General features: G+C 38.7%; 1 protein-coding gene across 2 annotated transcripts in view; it reads left to right on the top strand.

Moving 5' to 3' along the window:
• LOC123533894 (cytochrome c oxidase subunit 6A1, mitochondrial-like) overlaps positions 1-20,523 on the top strand; it is a 45,472-nt gene that overhangs the window by 24,600 nt on the left and 349 nt on the right. Inside the window, exon 2 of one of the 2 annotated variants that reach the window (XM_045315856.2) lies at positions 15,575-15,723. In XM_045315856.2, the coding sequence (XP_045171791.1) occupies positions 15,575-15,723 (149 nt within the window). Of the gene's footprint in view, positions 1-2,459; positions 2,779-15,574; positions 15,724-20,523 lie in introns of those variants that run through there. The other variant, XM_045315855.2, reaches the window with a different exon arrangement.

Raw genomic sequence — 20,523 nt, 5'->3', positions numbered from 1 at the left:
ACTTAACCAAGAAATCTGATACCTTCTAAGTCCAAAAGGGGCCATAAAGCTTGCAAAAAGCAGGATGAAGTTATATTTCTTGCTGTATAGAGTCAGCTAATGATGAAGAACAAATGTTGCAAGTTTGAAAGCAATAGCTTTGATAGTTTAGGAGAAAAGCTGACCTAAACATAAAACTTAACCAGGCAATGCTGACGCCGATGCCGATCAAGTGATGACAATAACTCATCCTTTTTTTATGCCCCGAAAGGGAGGCATATTAGTTTTAAACTGTCCGTTAGTTTGTTTGTTTGTTCGTTCGTTCGTCACAACGTTAACTTTTTGCATGAAGGCACTTTACTCGCGAACCACTGCACCAAGGACCTTCAAACTTCACAGGCTGATAGTACTTATTGAGTATGTGACCCCTACTGACTTTGGGGTCACCAGGTCAAAGGTCAAGGTCACCAGGTCAAGCGTTAACTTTTTGCATGAAGGCACTTTACTCGCGAACCACTGCACCCTGGACCTTCAAACTTCACATGCTGATAGTACTTATTTAGTACATGACCAGTCAGTAGGTCAAAGGTCAAGGTAACAAGGTCAAACGTTAATTTTTTGCATGAAGGCACTTTACTCACGAATGACTGCACCCAGGACCTTCAAACTTCACATGCTGATATTACTTATGAGTACGTGACCCCTACTGACTTTGGGGTCACCAGGTCAAAGGTCAAGGTCACCAGGTCAAGCGTTAACTTTTTGCATGAAGGCACTTTACTCGGGAACCACTGCACCCAGGACCTTCAAACTTCACATGCTGATAGTACTTATTTAGTACACAACCAGTCAGTAGGTCAAAGGTCAAGGTCACCAGGTCAAATGTTAATTTTTTGCATGAAGGCACTTTACTCGCGAATGACTGCACCCAGGACCTTCAAACTTCACATGCTGATATTACTTATGAGTACACTACTCCTACTGACTTTGGGTCACCAGGTCAAAGGTCAAGGTCACCAGGTCAAGCGTTAACTTTTTGCATGAAGGCACTTTACTGGCGAATCACTGCACCCAGGACCTTCAAACTTCACATGCTGATAGTACTTATTTAGTACATGACCAGTCAGTAGGTCAAAGGTCAAGGTCACCAGGTCAAACGTTCACTTTTTGCATGAAGGCACTTTACTCACGAACCACTGCACCTAGGACCTTCAAACATGTATGCTGACAGTACTTATTGAGTACACGACCCCTACTGACTTTGGGGTCACCAGGTCAAAGGTCAAGGTCACCAGATCAAAGGTCAAGGCGCTGCGGGGGCATTTGTCACCATTAGTGACAGCTCTTGTTTTCAAAAAAAATCAGATGAGCTAACAAGTTTATTATGTCTCCCACCACACAGTGGTGTGGGAGACATATTGATTTACTCAGTCTGTGTGTGTGTCTGAAACAAAGCTTGTCCAGATAAGTGGAACATTTCTCATCAGATTTTCACCAAACTTGAACAAAATGTGTTTGACCATAAGACCTCAGCCAGGTTTGATAACTAGCCAAATCGGTCCAGGCGTCTTGAGTTATGGCCCTTGAATTACCAAAAATCGGTCTTTTTACTCTTGTTAGCACTCTAATTCGAATATTTCTCATCCAATCTTCACCAAACTTAAACAAAATGTGTTTGACCATGAGACCTCGGCCAAGTTCGATAACTAGCTAAATCGGTCCAGGCATTTTGGAGTAACGGCCCTTGAATTATCGAAAAATTGGCCTTTTTACTCATGTCCGCACTCTTAATCAAACATTTCTCATCCGATCTTCACCAAACTTGAACAAAATGTGTTTGACCATAAGACCTCGGCCAAGTTCGATAACTAGCCAAATCGGTCCAGGCATTTTGGAGTTACGGCCCTTGAATTATCGAAAAATCTGCCTTTTTACTCTTGTCCACACTCTAAGTCGAACATTTCTCATCCGATCTTCACCAAACTTAAACAAAATGTGTTTGTCCATGAGACCTCGGCCAAGTTCGATAACTAGCCAAATCGGTCCAGGCATTTTAGAGTTACGGCCCTTGAATTACCGAAAAAAATCCGTCTGTTTACTCTTGTCCGCTCTCTAAGTCGAACATTTCTCATCCGATCTTCACCAAACTTGAACAAAATGTGTTTGACCATAAGACCTTACCCAAGTTTGATAACTAGCCAATTCTGCCCAGGCACTTTTGATTTATGGCCCTTGAATTACTGATTGGATCAACTCATCCAGACCATCTAATTGGATCCACTCATCTAAAACATCTATAGAAACTAACATTTTCATAGGGGCAGTTGTGGGAGACATGCGCTTTTCTCAAAAGCATCTCTAGTATTATCTTATATTTCTAGAAAAGCTTGCTATTCTCGGAGGAACACATATTTAGAAATACAATATCTTTGGGACAACAAAAATAAGTCATTGTAAGTCTCTCTGTTTATCTTTTTCAGCCTTTCCCATGGAGAGATGGTGACCATAGCTTGCTGCATAATCCCTACCTAAATGCTCCAAGAAACGGAGACGGTTACGAAAAAGAATACATCCACGGGGAACACTGATTGAAATAACATAGACATTAGTTGAAAATGTGATGATACAATTTTTTTAATGAAAGCAACATTTTCTGGATGAAACTTTAACAGTTTGGAAAGAATAAGTTCAGTTAAAGTAAACTTAAATTTTGAAATATCTGCTGTGTCACAATCTTAGATGATGAAAGCATTCAGTTTTGTGTTAATACATTGAATAATAAAATATATGTAAATGTCAGTGATATTTTCTGTTGCTAACATGATATTTTATCTGATAGCTCACATGAGCACAAAATACTCATGTGTTAGCCATTTTGATACCGTCTGTCTGTCCACACTTTTCTTCAAACGATGTCTCTGAAACATTTGGTTCAACTGGATGAAAGTTGGCTAGGATATCTTGTACCAAAGTTCTTCAAAGAATTTTATAATGTCTCCTCCCACTGGTGGAGACATTGTTGTTTTTGCCCTGTCTGTCCGTCCGCCACACTGCATTTCCGGTCAATAACTAGAAAACCATTTGACATAGAACCTTCAAACTTAATAGGATGATAGGGCTTACAGAAAGGTGACCTCTACTGTTTTTTGGGGTCGCTCAATCGAAGGGCAAGGTCACAGGGACCTGACATGATAAACCGTTTACAATCAATAACTAGAGAACCACTTTACCCAGAATGTTGAAACTTTATGGGATGATTGGACATGCAGAGTAGATTACTGCTATTGATCTTGGGACCATTCTTTTAGAGGTCAAGGTCACAGGAGCTGTTTCCGATCCATAACTTGAGAACCACTTGACCTAGAACGTTGAAACTTCATAGGATGATTGGACATGCAGAGTAGATGACTCCTATTGATCTTGGGACCATTCTATCAGAGGTCAAGGTCACAGGAGCTGTTTCCGATCCATAACTTGAAAACCACTTGACTGAGAAGGTTGAAACTTCATGGAATGATAGGACAGGCCAAGTAAATGATCCCTGTTGCATTTAAGTCACTAAGCCAACCATCAGTGTCTCTTTGACTTTCACTCCTGTCCCCTAATGACCTCTTGCCTATTACTATGCTTTGGAGGAGACCTGTGCTTTTTAGCTCACCTGAGCATTGAGCAATGCTAGGGTGACCTTCTGATCGCTCGATGTCCGGCGTCTGTCTGTCGCCTGTCAACATTTAGCTTGTGTATGAGATAGAGGTTGTATTTTTCAACTGATCTTCATGAAATTTGGTCAGAATGATTACCTTGATGAAATCTAGGCCGAGTTCGAAAATGGTTCATCTGGGGTCAAAAACTAGGTCAAATCAAAGAAAAACCTTGTTTATGCAATAGAGGCTGTATTTTTCAATTGATCTTCATGAAATTTAGTCAGAATGATTGCCTTATTGAAATCTAGGCCGAGTTCGAAGATGGGTCATCTTGGGTCAAAAACTAGGTCACTAGGTCAAATCAAAGAAACACATTGTGTATGCGATAGAGGCTGTATTTTTATGCCCTCCTTCGAAGAAGGAGGGGTATATTGTTTTGCAGATGTCAGTCGGTCGGTCGGAATGTAGACCAATCCGTTTCCGTATGATAACTCAAGAACGCTTGGACCTAGGATCATGAAAGTTAATAGGGAGGTTGGTCATCACCAGCAGATGACCCCTATTGATTTTGAGGTTTGTATGTCAAAGGTCAAGGTCACAGTGACCCTGAATAGTAAAACGGTTTCCGGATGATAACTCAAGAACACTTGGGCCTAGGATCATGAAAGTTGATAGGGAGGTTGGTAATCACCCGCAGATGACCCCTATTGATTTTGAGGTCAGTATGTTAAAGGTCAAGGTCACAGTGACCCTGAACAGTAAAACGGTTTCCGGATGATAACTCAAGAATGCTTAGGCCTACGGTCACGAAAGTTGATAGGGAGGTTGATCATGACCAGCAGATGACCCCTATTGATTTTGAGGTCAATATGTCAAAGGTGAAAAACCTCTTGTCCAAAACCACAAGGCCTAGGGCTTTGATATTTTGTGTATGACATCATCTAGTGGTCCTCTACTAAGTTTGTTCAAATTATTCCCCTAGGGTCAAATATGGCTCCGCCCTTGGGGTCACATGGTTTACATAGACTTATATAGGGAAAAACTTTGAAAATCTTCTTGTCCAAACCACAAAGACTATGGCTTTGATATTTTGTAATGTAGCATCATTTAGTGGTTCTCTACCAAATTTGTTCAAATGATCCCTCTAGGGTCAAATATGGCCCCGCCCCAGGGGTCATATGGTTAATATAGACTTATATAGGAAAAACTTAGAACCTTCATGACCGTAACTTACATCATTCAAATTTGGACCACATGTATAGTTTTGTGTGGCAAGATGAACCTTGACATGACCTTGATCTTGACCTAGTGACCTACTTTCACATTTCTGTAGCTACAGCCTTCAAATTTGGACCACATGCATAGGTTTGTGTTCCGAAAAAAACGTCGACCTTGTTATTGACCTAATGACCTCCTTTCACATTTTTGAAGGTACAGGCTTCAAATTTGGACCACATGCATAGTTTTGTGTACCGAAATGAACTTTGATCTTGAGATTGACATAGTGACCTACTTTCACATTTCTGAAGCTACAGGCTTCAAATTTGGACCGCTTGCGTATTTTTGTGTTCTAAATTGAAATTTGACAATGAGTTTTACCTATTACCTACTTTTACATTTCTCAAGCTACAGCCTTCAAATTTGAAGCACATGCATAGTTCTGTCTACCGAAATGAACTTTGACCCTGAAATTGATCTAGTGGCCTGCTTTCAAATTATCAAGCCACAACTTTCAAATTTGGACCACATACACATTGTTTTGTACCGAAATGAAATTTGACATTGATTTTGACCTTGAGCTAGTCTTGAAATTTGGAACATTCGAAAATGGCTCAGTGGATGGTGCCAAGATCACTCTGTAATCTCTTGTAGGTTAATAGGTTAAAGGTCAAGGTCAGATTAAACCAGAATGGTAGAACTTTTATTTACAGTGAGCATATAATTTCTGTTCCTTGTGCAATTACTGAATGCATCAAGGGGAGCATTTCGTGTTCGGCGAGCTCTTGTTCAATTAATCTTCATGAAATTTTGTCAGAATGATTGCCTTATTGAAATCTAGGTAAAGTTCGAATATGGGTCATCTTGGATCAAAAAGTAAGTCACTAGGTCAAATCAAAGGAAAAGCTTGTATATGTGATAGAGGCTGTATTTTTCAATTGATCTTCCTGAAATTAAGTCAAAATGAGAACATTAATGAAATCTAGGCCGAATTTGAAAATGGGTCATCTTGGGTCAAAAACTAGGTCACTAGGTCAAATCAAAGAAAAACCATGTGTATGCGATAGAGGCTGTTTTTTTCTCAATTGATCTTCATGAAATTTAGTCAGAATGATTGCATTGATGAAATCTTGGTCAAGTTCGAATATGGGTCACCTGGGATCAAAAATTAGGTCACTAGGTCAAATCAAAGAAAGACATTGTGTATGCGATAGAGGTTATATTTTTCAAATGATCTTCCTGAAATTAAGTCAGAATGATTGTCTTGATGAAATCTAGGTCAAATTTGAATATGGGTCAACTTTGGTCAAACAGTAGGTCACTAGGTCAAATCAAAGAAATACCTTGTGTATGCGATAGAGGCTGTATTTTTCAATTGATCTTCATGAAATTTGGTCAACATGATTGCCTTGATGAAATCTACGTGAAGTTCGATTATGGGTCATCTTGGGTAAAAAGTAGGTCAGGTCAAAGAAAACCCTTCTGTATGCAATAGAGGCTGTATTTTTCAATTGATCTTCAGGAAATTTGGTCAGAATGATTGCCTTATTGAAATCTAGGTCAAGTTCGAATATGGGTCATCTGGGTCAAAAATAAGGTCACTAGGTTAAATCAAAGAAAAACCTTGTGTATGCGATAGAGGCTATTTTTTTCAACTGATCTCTATGAAATTTGGTCAGAATGATTACCTTGATAAAATCTAGGCCGAGTTCGAAAATGGGTCATCTGGGGTCGAAAACTAGGTCACTACGTCAAATCAAAGAAAAACCTTGTGTATGCGATAGAGGCTATTTTTTTCAACTGATCTCTATGAAATTTGGTCAGAATGATTACCTTGATAAAATCTAGGCCGAGTTCGAAAATGAATCATCTGGGGTCGAAAACTAGGTCACTAGGTCAAATCAAAGAAAAGCATTTTGTATGCGATAGAGGCTGTATTTTTCAATTAATCTTCATGCATTTTGGTCAGAATGATTGCCTTGATGAAAACTGCGTCAGATTCGAATATGGGTCATCTGGGATCAAAAAGTATGTCATTTAGTTAAATCAAAGGAAAAGCTTGTATATGCGATAGAGGCTGTATTTTTCAGTTGATCTTCCTGAAATTAAGTCAAAATGATAACATTAATAAAATCTAGGCCGAATTTGAAAATGGGTCAAAAACTAGGTCACTATGTCAAATCAAAGTAAAACCATGTGTATGCGATAGAGGCTGTTTTTTTTTTTCAATTGATCTTCATGAAATTTGGTCAGAATGATTGCATTGATGAAATCTAGGTCAAGTTCGAATATGGGTCACCTGGGATCAAAACTTAGGTCACTAGGTCAAATCAAAGAAAAACCTTGTGTATGCGATAGAGGCTGTATTTTTCAGATGATCTTCCCGAAATTAAGTCAAAATGATAACATTAATGAAATTTAGGCCGAATTTGAAAATGGGTCATCTTGGGTCAAAAACTAGGTCACTAGGTCAAATCAAAGAAAAACCATCTGTATGCGATAGAGGCCGTTTTTTTTTCAATTGATCTTCATGAAATTTAGTCAGAATGATTGCATTGATGAAATCTAGGTCAAGTTAGAATATGGGTCACCTGGGATCAAAAATTAGGTCACTAAAACAAATCAAAGAAAAACATTGTGTTTGCGATAGAGGCTATATTTTTCAGTTGATCTCCCTGAAATTAAGTCAAAATGATAACATTAATGAAATCTAGGCCGAATTTGAAAATGAGTCATCTTGGGTCAAAAACTAGGTCACTAGGTCAAATCAAAGAGAAACCATGTGTATGCGATAGAGGCTGTTTTTTTTCAATTGATCATCATGAAATTAGTCAGAATGATTGCATTGAATCTAGGTCAAGTTAGAATATGGGTCACCTGGGATCAAAAATTAGGTCAAACCAAAGAAAAACATTGTGTATGCGATAGAGGCTATATTTTTATGCCCCCCTTTGTAAAAGGAGGGGTATATTGTTTTGCAGATGTCGGTCTGTCGGTCGGTCAGTCGGTCGGAATGTAGACCAATCCGTTTCCGGATGATAACTCAAGAACGCTTGGGTCTAGGATCATGAAAGTTGATAGGGAGGTTGGTCATCACCAGCAGATGACCCCTATTGATTTTGAGGTCAGTATGTTAAAGGTCAAGGTCACAGTGACCCTGAATAGTAAAACAGTTTCCGGATAATAACTCAAGAACACTTGGACCTAGGATCATGAAAGTTGATAGGGAGGTTGGTAATGACCAGCAGATGACCCTTATTGATTTTGAGGTCAGTATGTTAAAGGTCAAGGTCACAGTGATCCTGAACAGTAAAACGGTATCCGGATGATAACTCAAGAACGCTTGGGCCTAGGATCATGAAAGTTGATAGGGAGGTTGGTAATGACCAGCAGATGACCCCAATTGATTTTGAGGTCAGTATGTTAAAGGTCAAGGTCACAGTGACCCTGAACAGTAAAACGGTTTCCGGATGATAACTCATTAACACTTGGGCCTAGGATCATGAAAGTTGATAGGGAGGTTGGTAATGACCAACAGATGACCCCTATTTATTTTGAGGTCAGTATGTCAAAGGTCAAGGTCACAGTGACCAGGAACAGTAAAATGGTTTCCAGGCAATAACTCAAGAACGCTTGGGCCTAGTGTCAGGAAAATTGATAGTTAGGTTGGCCATGACCAGCAGATGACCCCTATTGATTTTGAGGTCATTAGGTCAAAGGTCAAGGTTACATTGGCCAGGAACAGTTAAATGGTTTCTGATCTTCTTGTCCAAAACCATAGGGCCTAGGGCTTTGATATTTGGTATGTAGCAAAATCTAGTGGTCCTCTACTAAGATTGTTCAGAATATTTCCCTGGGGTCAAATATGGCCCCACACCTAGAGTCACATGGTTTATATAGACTTATATAGGAAAAAACTTTGAAAAACCTCTTGTCCAAAACCACAGGGCCTAGGCCTTTGATATTTTGTATATGACATCATCTAGTGGTCCTCTACTAAGATTATTCAAATTATTCCCCTAGGGTCAAATATGGTTCCGCCCTGGGGGTCACATGGTTTACATATACTTATATAGGGAAAAACTTTGAAAATCTTCTTGTCCAAACCACAAAGACTATGGCTTTGGTAATTTGTAATGTAGCATCATTTAGTGGTTCTCTACCAAGTTTGTTCAAGTTATCCCTCTCGGGTCAAATATAACCCCGCCCCAGAGGTCATATGGTTCATATAGACTTATACAGGGAAAAACTTAGAATCTTCATGTCCATAACTTACATCATTCAAATTTGGACCACATGTATAGTTTTGTGTGGCAAGATGAACCTTGACATGAGTTGACCTTGATCTTGACCTAGTGACCTACTTTCACATTTCTGTACCTACAGCCTTCAAATTTGGATCACATGCATAGGTTTGTGTACTAAAAAAACTTTGACCTTGTTATTGACCTAGTGACCTATTTTCACATTTTTGAAGGTACAGGCTTCAAATTTGAACCACATGCATAGTTTTTTGTTCCAAAATAAAATTTGACCTTGATTTTGAAGTTCTGTCTACCGAAATGAACTTTACCTTGAAATTGATCTAGTGACCTGCTTTCACATTTCTCAAGCCACCGCTTTCAATTTTGGACCACATACACATTGTTTTATACCTAAATGAAATTTGACCTTGATTTTGACCTTGAGCTAGTCTTGAAATTTGGAACATTCAAAAATGGCTCAGTGGATGGCGCCAAGATCAATCTGTAATCTCTTGTTAGGTTAATAGGTTAAAGGTCAAGGTCAGATTTAACCAGAATGGAAGAACTATTGTTTACAGTGAGCATATTTTCTGTTCCTTGTGCAGTTACTGAATGCATCAAGAGGGGGGGGGGGGGCATTTCGTGTTCGACGAGCTCTTGTTCAATTGATCTTCCTGAAATTAAGTCAGAATGATTGTCTTGATGAAATCTAGGTCAAGTTTGAATATGGGTCAAACAGTAGGTCACTAGGTTAAATCAAAGAAAAACCTTGTGTACGCGATAGAGGCTGTACTTTTCAACTGATCTTCATGAAATTTGGTCAAAATGATTGCCTTGATGAAATCTACGTTAAGTTCGATTATGGGTCACCTTGGGTCAAAAAGTAGGTCGCTAGGTCAAATCAAAGAAAACCCTTCTGTATGCAATAGAGGCTGTATTTTTCAATTGATCTTCAGGAAATTTGGTCAGAATGATTGCCTTATTGAAATCTAGGTCAAGTTCGAATATGGGTCATCTGGGTCAAAAGGTAGTTCACTAGGTTAAATCAATGAAAAACCTTGTGTATGCGATAGAGGCTAATTTTTTTTTCAACTGATCTCTATGAAATTTTGTCAGAATGATAGCCTTGATGAAATTTAGGTCAAGTTCGAATATGGGTCATCTGGGTTTAAAAACTAGGTCACTAGGTCAAAACAAGGTAAAACCTTGTGTATGCAATAGGGGCTGCATTTTACACTTGATTTTCATAAAATCTGGTCAGAATGGTTGCCTTGATGAAATCTAGGTTCCAATATGGGTAGTCTGGGGTCAAAAACTAGGTCACTAGGTCAAATTAAAGAAAAACCTTGTGTATGCGATAGAGGCTTTATTTTTCAATTGATCATGAAATTTGGTCAGAATGATAGCCTTGATGAAATCTAGGTCAAGTTCGAACATCTGGGGTCAAAAACTAGGTCAAATCAAAGAAACTACTTAACCTTTAGCATGCTAGATAAATTGTCGTCTGCTGGAAATGTCGTCTGCTAAAATTGTAAAGTTCATTCAATTTGCTCCAAAATTGGAAGAAATATTGTCAGAGTAGCAAACAGCTTGGAACCTGATCAGACGCCGATTTAATCGGCGTCTGATCTGGTTCCAAGCTGTTTGCAAAGGCTGTTAAATTCGCCTGCAGCAGGGTAAGGGTTAAACACAAGAATTTTGCTCCAATTTTAATGATAATTGGTGAGAATATTTTTATGCCCCCCTTCGATGAAGGAGGGGTATATTGTTTTGCAGATATCTGTCTGTCGGTAGGTCGGTCGGTCGGAATGTAGTCCAGTCCGTTTCCGGATGATAACTCAAGAACGCTTGGGCCTAGGATCATGAAAGTTGATATGGAGGTTGGTCATCACCAGCAGATGACCCCTATTGATTTTGAGGTCTGTATGTCGAAGGTCAAGGTCACAGTGACCCTGAATAGTAAAACGGTTTCCGGATGATAACTCAAGAACACTTGGGCCTAGGATCATGAAAGTTGATAGGGAGGTTGGTAATGACCAACAGATGACCCCTATTGATTTTGAGGTCAGTATGTCAAAGTTCAAGGTCACAGTGACCCTGAACAGTAAACGGATGATTATTCTAGAACGCTTAGGCCTAGGGTCATGAAAGTTGATAGGGAGGTTGGTCATGACCAGCAGATGACCCCTATTGAATTTGAGGTCAGTATGTCAAAGGTCAAGGTCACAGCGACCAGGAACAGTAAAATGGTTTCCAGGCAATACCTCAAGAGCACTTGGGTCTAGTGTCAGGAAAATTGATAGTTAGGTTGGCCATGACCAGCAGATGATCCCTATTGATTTTGAGGTCATTAGGTCAAAGGTCAAGGTCACATTGGCCAGGAACAGTTAAACGGTTTCTGATCTTCTTGTCCAAAATCATAGGGCCTAGGGCTTTGATATTTGGTATGTAGCAAAATCTAGTGGTCTTCTACTAAGATTGTTCAGATTATTTCCTTGGGGTCAAATATGGCCCCACCCTGGGGGTCACATGGTTTACATAAACTTATATAGGGAAAAACTTTGAAAATCTTCTTGTCCAGACCAGAAAGGCTTTGATATTTTGTAATGTAGCATTATTTAGTGGTTCTCTACCAAGTTTGTTCAAATTATCCCTCTAGGGTCAAATATGGCTCCGCCCCAGGGGTTATATGGTTCATATAGACTTATATAGGGAAAAACTTAGAATCTTCATGTCCATGACTTACATCATTCAAATTTGGACCACATGTATAGTTTTGAATGGCAAGATGAACCTTGACATGAGTTGACCTTAATCTTGACCTAGTGACCTACTTTCACATTTCTGTAGCTACAGCCTTCAAATTTGGACCACATGCATAGGTTTGTGTACCGAAAAAATCTTTGAACTTGTTATTGACCTAGTGACCTAATTTCACATTTTTGAAGGTACAGGCTTCAACAGGGGTCACACTGGGAATTTTTTCTCTGAGCCACTGCTTTTTCCGAAGATAAAATTATGAGGCCAACAACGGCGAAAGCATAGCATTGACGTTCTTGTAGGACTACATTATATGTACCAAAGTACTCGTACTACTCAAGAAATTAATGTAATTATTACATGATATTTCTTAGCAACCCTTTAAAAAGCTATTTAGAAAATAAATTTGTGTTAATTTCTAAAATTAGCATTTTTATTAGCATCATTTTGCCATTTAATAAAAAATTCTGAAAATAACATTGAAAATAAAGATGTCGAAAAAGAAAAAAAATGTTTAAAAAAACAGTGTCTTATTTTGCACATTGCCTATAAGTGGGTGGGGTTCGATGCCTTTGCATGTTGTATTCTCGAAAAATACTTCAAAATAAGAGCTCCTTTTGCAACAGTTGTCATATTTTTCTTAAATGTAGACTTTTTATTGGCTTTTTATAAAGATTGCGCTAAAAAATCTTGTCAGAAATATCCGAAAATCATGGTCGCGAAAACGGGTGACAAATTCAGAAAACGTAAGTTAGAATTAAATATTTAATAAAATACCTATGTTTTATTGCTTTTCTATCATCATAGCTATTCAATACTTACAATTTCTGCTTGTCTAAAGCATTTTTTTTTTGTTTTTGCCCAAACTAACCCTCGGCAATCATAGAAAATTTGTCTAACGACCGGCTGCTCATAAAATCGTATCAAGTGCACAAAATGTTGATTATAATTATCCAGTTTGTTATTCAATAATCTAATTATCGCCAGTTAACTGCCTGATCAAATAAAAAATTTGCAAATTGGCTCCCTCCCTTTCAATAACGGATGTTGTGTCTACACAGATCGATTTTTCACACCTTTTGGTTCGTAAAGCTGCATGCTATGGCAATATTCGTAGTTTTGCAGACAAACATAGCTTCAGGCCATTTTCGCCAATTAGAAAATTTCGGAGTCACATTTAATTTTTTTGTCGCAAATGGCTCAAGTGGCGGTCGACAGCGTGACCCCTGCTTCAAATTTGGACCACATGCATAGTTTTTTCTCCCAAAATAAAATTTGACCTTGATTTTGACCTAGTGACCTACTTTCACATTTCTCAAGCTACAGCCTTCAAATTTGAACCACAAGCATAGTTTTGTGTACCAAAATGAACTTTGATCTTGAGATTGACCTAGTGACCTACTTTCACATTTCTGAAGCTACAGGCTTCAAATTTGGACCGCATGCGTATTTTTGTGTTCTGAATTGAAATTTGACAATGATTTTTACCTATTACCTACCTCCTCATTTCTCAAGCTACAGCCTCCAAATTTGAAGCAAATGCATAATTCTGCCTACCGAAATGAACTTTGACCTTGATATTGATCTAGTGACCTGCTTTCACATTTCTCAAGCCACAGCTTTCAAATTTGGACCACATACACATTGTTTTGTACCAAAATGATTTTTACCTATTACCTTCTTTCACATTTCTCAAGCTACAGCCTCCAAATTTGAAGCAAATGCATAGTTCTGCCTACCGAAATGAACTTTGACCTTGATATTGATCTAGTGACCTGCTTTCACATTTCTCAAGCCACAGCTTTCAAATTTGGACCACATACACATTGTTTTGTTCTGAATTGAAATTTGACATTGATTTTTACCTATTACCTACTTTCACATTTCTCAAGCTACAGCCTCCAAATTTGAAGCAAATGCATAATTCTGCCTACCGAAATGAACTTTGACCTTGAAATTGATCTAGTGACCTGCTTTCACATTTCTCAAGCCACAGCTTTCAAATTTGGACCACATACACATTGTTTTGTACCAAAATGAAATTTGACCTCGATTTTGACCTTGAGCTAGTCTTGAAATTTGGAACATTCAAAAATGGCTCAGTGGATGGCGCCAGGATCACTCTGTAATCTCTTGTTAGGTTAATAGGTCAAGGTCAGATTAAACCAGAATGGTAGAACTTTTGTTTACAGTGAGCATATAATTTCTGTTCCTTGTGCAATTACTGAATGCATCAAGGGGGGCATTTCGTGTTCGACGAGCTCTTGTTTTTCCATGAAATCACTAGGTAAAACATGTTTAGTTTACACTGTTATGTTGTGTTATGCTTTGTTTCATAGGGGAGCAACCTAGGCCCATCTTGGCCCTCTTGTCTGCTAAAGCAGTTTCAGACAAAAATCTGGTTGCCACGAAAAAACGAAAAAACTTTAAAGTCTTCTCAGAAACCATATGCCAGATTTTAAAAGAATTTCACAGAAGACATCACTTTTCCCTAAATGTACTTGATTTGAACTTTTAAAAAAAAATCTTGTCAGAAACTGCGTCATTGTTTACGAAGTATGGAGATGTCTTACCGCGTCCACACCTTGGTTAAAATTTTTATGCATGGGCATCTGCATGGGTTGTAACAATCCCAATAACTCTATTTTGTGTTCTTGACAGAATTATGCCCCTTGGTGTATCTTCCTTCTAATGTATAGGTCTCTTATTAAGACATATTTTCATTTTACTGTCAAATTGTCGAATAGTGGAGCGCACTGTCTTACGGACAGCTCATGTTAACGAATGGATTCAAAGTTGCTCAGAAATACAACCTTTCCTGAATATGACCAAAAAAAAAACTGGGCTGTTACCATTTTGATCAGTATTATGGCCATTTGTTAATTTCACTATACAGTGTATGGAGAAGAAATTTTATGTGTTCAACTCCTCACACTCTTTGAAGGAATTGTTTTAAAGTTGCATGGGTGAAGAACTTTGATATGAAATTTCGCAGTATGTTGGGGCATCCATGTAAATTTTTTAACTTTGTTTTGCATGCATACATTTTCATGATCTTCAAAACAACAATTTCATAAAAAGATAAATTTGCAGATTTTGTGGATTGAAAAAAAATTTTTTTTATTGTTTTCAGTTACTATTATTTATTTTTATATGCCCGTCTCTGGAAGAGTGGGGCGTATTATGTGAACACTCTTGGCGGGCGGGCAGGCGGCGTCCAAAAGCATGTCTGCTCTCTAAGTCAAACACTTCTCATCCAGTCTTCACTTAACTTAGTGACAATGTATGTGGGCATAATATCTCGGCCAAGTTAAATAACCAGCAAACTCGCTTTAGGCACTTGTTAGTTATTGCCCTTGAATTACTCAAAATCTGCAAATTTAGCCTTTCTAAGTCAAACAGTTTTCATCCGATTTTCATCAAACTTGCTTACAATGTTTGTGGGAAAAATATCTTGGCCAAGTTTGATAACCAGCCAAATCGCCCCAGGCACTCTTGGATTATGGCCTTTGAATTTGGCCAAATTCGATGATGGGCGTATTATGTGACAGTCTGCCACTCTTGTTCATGGATTGACGAAGCCTTAAATCTTTGGAAATTACTGCTCCACAAATAAAAGTGATTTTCACAGTATATTACGGCATAACTTCTTCATGCCAGTGACAGGTATTTTGTAGTTTAAGAATAATATTATATTATTGTTTGATGTCATTAATTCCTCTATTTCAGTTGCTTCAACGAAACGATGGATGTTTGCCTCTATATTCATAGGAGGGCCAAGTGTAATAATCGGCTACGTAAATGCTTTCCTACTGGAACCAGAAGACCACACCCCTCCAGAATACAAACCATATGATCATGTTCGCATCAGAACCAAGGTTATTAGCAAAAAAATACTAGGGGAGACATATTGTTTTTGCCTTGTCTGTTCTTCTGTCCGTCTGTCACACTTCATTTCCGATCAATATCTGGAGAACCATTTGACCTAGAACCTTCAAACTTCATAGGGTGGCAGGGCTGTTGGAGTAGACAACCCCTATTGTTTTTTGGGGTCACTCCTCAAAGGTCAAGGTCACAGGAGCCTGATCATTGAAAACCATTTCCGATAAATAACTTGAGTACCACTTGACCCAGAATGTTGAAGCTTCATAGGATGACTGGACATGCAGGGTAGATGACCCCTATTGATTTTGGGGTCACTCTGTTAAAGCTCAAGGTCACAGGGGCCTGAACATGGAAAACCATTTCCAATAGTAACTTGAGAACAACTCGACCCAGAATGTTGAAACTTCATAGGATGATTGGTCATGCAGGGTAGATGATTTTTACTGATTTTGGGGGTCACTCTGTTAAAGGTGAAGGTCACAGGGGTCTGAACATAGAAAACCTTTCCCAATCAATTACTTGAGAACCACTTGACCCAGAATGTTGAAACTTCGAAGAAGGAGAGGTATATTGTTTTGCAGATGTCATTTGATCGGTAAGAATGTAGACCAATCCGTATCCGGATGATAACAAAAGAATGCTTGGACCTGGGATCATGAAAGTTGATAGGGAGGTTGGTCATCACAAGCAGATGATCTGTATTGATTTTGAGATCAGTATGTCAAGGTCAAGGTCACAGTGACCCTGAATAGTAAAACGGTTTCCGGACGATAACTCAAGAACACCTGGGTTTAGGATCATGAAAGTTGATAGGGAGGTTGGTCTTCACCAGCAGATGATCCTATTGATTTTGAGTTCAGTATGTCAAAGGTCAAGGTTACAGTGACCCTGAACAGTTAAACAGTTTCCAGATGATAAGAACGCTTGGGCCTAGGATCAAGAAAGTTAATAGGGAGGTCGGTCATCACCAGCTGATGACCCCTATTGATTTTGAGATCTGTATGTCAAAGGTCAATGTCATAGTGACCCGGAACAGTTAAATGGTTTCCGGGTGATAACTCAAGAACGCTTGGGTTTAAGGTCGTGAAAGTTATTAGGGAGGTTGGTCATGACCAGCTGATGACCCCTATTGATTTTGAGGTAAATAGGTCAAAGATCAAGGTCACAGTGATCCGGAACAGTTAAGCTGTTCTGGATGACAACTCGAGAATGCTTGGGCCTAGGATCATGAAAGTTGATAGGGAGCTTGGTCATTACATGACCCCTATTGATTTTGAAGTCATTAGGACAAATATCAAGGTTACAGTGGCCCGGAACAGTTAAACCGTTTCCAGACGATTACTTGAGAACGTTTGGGCCTAGGATCACAACACTTGATAGGGAGATTGGTCATGACAAGTAGATGACCCCTATAGATTTTTAGGTCAGTAGACCAAAGGTCAAGGTCACATTGACATGGTACAGTTAAGCCCTTTCCGGACGATAACTTGAGAACGCTTGGGCATAGGATCCCAAAACTTAATAGGGAGGTTGATCATGACCAGCAGATGACCCCTTTTGATTTTGAGGTCAGTAGGTCAAAGGTCAAGGTCACATTGAACCAGAACAGTAAAATCTTTGTTTACAGTTAGCAAATAAATTCTGTTCCTTGTGCAATTACTGAATGCATCAAGGGGGCATTTCGTGTTCTACTAGCTCTTGTTGATTTTGGGATTTTAAAGGTCAAGGTCACGGGGGCCTGAACATGGAAAACCATTTCCGATCAAGTCCCATGTGGTTCTGGGACGATCTATGTATGAAAAGAATTGGAACCACTGCCTTACCCTTGCATGATCATAAGAGCCAACTAATAGGGTCTTAACACTTTGTTTTGCTGTAACTGTGATTCCAGCAGGTATGCAAATTTTGATTACATAACTCATGTTTTTATTTCAATGTAAATGAGATGTAAAACCAAAATTTGTAGTCCTGTTTGGGGCCATATAACCTATACTGTGTTGGTGCGCCGTAAAACCCAAATAAATAAATAAATTTCCGATCAATTACTTGAGAACAACTTTAATACCCAGAATGTTGAAACGTCATAGGATGATTGGCCATGCAGAGTAGATGACCCCTGTTGATTCTGGGGTCACTTGATCAAAGGTCAAGGTCACAGGTGCCATCCTTCTATCACACTTCATTTTTGAAATAACTGGAGAACCATTTGACCTAGACCTTCAAACTTCATAGGATGGTAGGGCTTACAGAGTAGATGACCCAGATAATTTTTGGGGCTAATAGATCAAAGGTCAAGGTCACTGGGGATTGAACATGGGAAACAGTTTCTGATCAATAACTTGAGAACCATTAGGCCCGGAATGTTGAAACTTCATAAGATGATTGGACATGTAGAGTAGATGACCCTTATTTCAACTTTTGGGTCCAAGGTCACAGGGACTCAAACATTGAAAACGGTTTCCGATAAATAAATTGAGAACCACTAGAACTTTCAAACGTCATAGGATGATAGGACTTACAGGGTAGATGATCCTTATCTTTTTGCGGGGTCACTTGTGTAAAGGTCAAGGTCACAGGCCTAAACATTAATAACGCTTTCTGATCAGTGACTTGAGAACCACTTGATCTAGAATGTTGGAACTTCATAGGATGTTGAACTTGCAGAGTAGATGACCCCTATTGAATTTTGGGTCACTAAGTCAAAGGTCAAGGTCACGGACCACAACATAGAAAACCGTTTCCAATCTATAACTTGATAAGCACTAGGCCAAGAATGTTAAACTTAAGATTGCACATGCCAAGTAGATGTTCCCAATCTGCAGCCAACCATCAGAGTCTCTTTGACTTTCGCTGCTGTACCCTATTGACTTCTTTCCTATTACTATGCGCTGGAGGAGACATGCGCTTTTCTACAAAAGCAACTACTAGTTTCAGCTTACTTAATTTTGAACAGTCATGAGAACACAAGTCTAGGTATTTAATATATTTTTCCTCCAAAGCCCAAACACGGGGCCTCTGTGGTAAGGTTTCTGACTCCGAATCACTTTCCCCTCAACGATGTGGGTTTGAGCCGCATTCAAGACATTGAATGTAATTATGCCATCCATAAAGGGATTTTGAAATAACTGATCATAAATGTTCAACATAATGAGATGACGTGTCATGCGCAAGACTCTGACCACTAGCTCCAAGGTCATGGTCACACTTAGACGTCAAAGGTTAAAACTGGGTCTGTTTTGTGTCTGGTCCATCCATGAAGGAAATTTGAAATAACTTGGCATAAATGTTCCCTATAATGAGACGATGTGATATGCGCAAGGCCCAGAGCCCTAGCTCCAAGGTCAAGATCACATTTAAAGGTCAATGGTTAACATGGTCTGTTTCATGTCCTGTCCATTTCTGCCATCCATGAAGGGATTTTGAAATAACTTGGCATAAATTTTTACCATAATGAGACGATGTGTCATGCGCAAAAGCCAGACCCTTCGCTCCAAGGTCAAGGTCTCAGAGGTCAATGGTTAACGGTCTGTTTCATGCCTGGTTTATAACTCTGCCATTCATCAAGGGATTTTAAAAAATAGCTTTGCGTAAATGTTAACTATAATGAGACAATGTCTCATTCACAAGATCCGGACCCCTAGTTCTAAAGTCAAGGTCACACTTAGATGTTAAAGGTTAACATGATCTGTTTCTTGTCTGGTCCGTAACTCTACCATTGATGAAGGGATTTTAAAGTTACTTGGAATACATGCTCGGGTGGGAGGGGGGATGACATTTGTCACTGTGACAGCTCTTGTTACTTTTATATTCTGTAAAATCATTTGCCCAATATCATGCTGGACATGATTGATTCTACCTTTTCGACCAGTGTAGATCATGATCAGCTGCACATCTGTGCAGTTTGATCAAGATCTGCACTGTTCCCCATTCAGTCAGTTTCTTTTTGGTAATCACCCCTTGTAACAGTTAAAATGGTACTGTCCAATTGAAAGATGGACAAGTTCATTATAAAAATTTAGTTAATATTCATCAGGGACTAATTTGCATGCATTGTGTGGTGTAGTCAATGCACAAAATTAAATACTTAGTGAACTAACAAGTAAAACTCCCTTTCATTTTATGCTCAAAAGTTGAAATCCTTGAATTCATATCCCCATGAAATAGCGGTTTTGGCCATAATCACCAAATACAAAATAAATAAAATGATTTTATTGTACCCACATTTAATTCTTGCAAAAGCAGAATGGAGTTATGTTTCTTGCAGTACAGTGTCAGCTTTTGATGATGAGCAAGTTTTGCAAGGTTTAAAGCAATAGCTTTGATAGTTAAGGAAAAAAGCTGACCTAAACACAAAACTTAACCAAAAAATCTGATTTTCTAAGTCTAAAAGGGGCTATAATTCTTGCAAAAAGCAAGCTGGAGTTATGTTTCTTGCTGTAAAAAAGTCAGCTTTTGATGGTGAACAAGTATTGCAAGTTTTAAAGCAATAGCTTTGATAGTTAAGGAAAAAAGCTGACCTAAACACAAAACTTAACCAAAAAATCTGATTTTCTAAGTCCAAAAGGGGCCATAATTCTTGCAAAAAGCAGGATTATATTTCTTGCTGTATAGAGTCAGCTAATGATGATGAACAAATGTTGCAAGTTTGAAAGCAATAGCTTTGATAGTTTAGGAGAAAAGCTGACCTAAACATAAAACTTAACCAGGCAATGCTGACTATCTTATATTTCTAGAAAAGCTTGCTGTACTCGGATACAATATTTTTGGGACAACAAAAATAAGTCATTGTTAGT

The sequence above is a fragment of the Mercenaria mercenaria genome, chromosome 12 (assembly GCF_021730395.1).
Source record: "Mercenaria mercenaria strain notata chromosome 12, MADL_Memer_1, whole genome shotgun sequence".
In the NCBI taxonomy this organism is placed as follows: Eukaryota; Metazoa; Mollusca; class Bivalvia; order Venerida; family Veneridae; genus Mercenaria; species Mercenaria mercenaria.
Note: the sequence above shows the minus strand (reverse complement) of the source record. Positions and strands in the feature narration are given on the sequence as shown.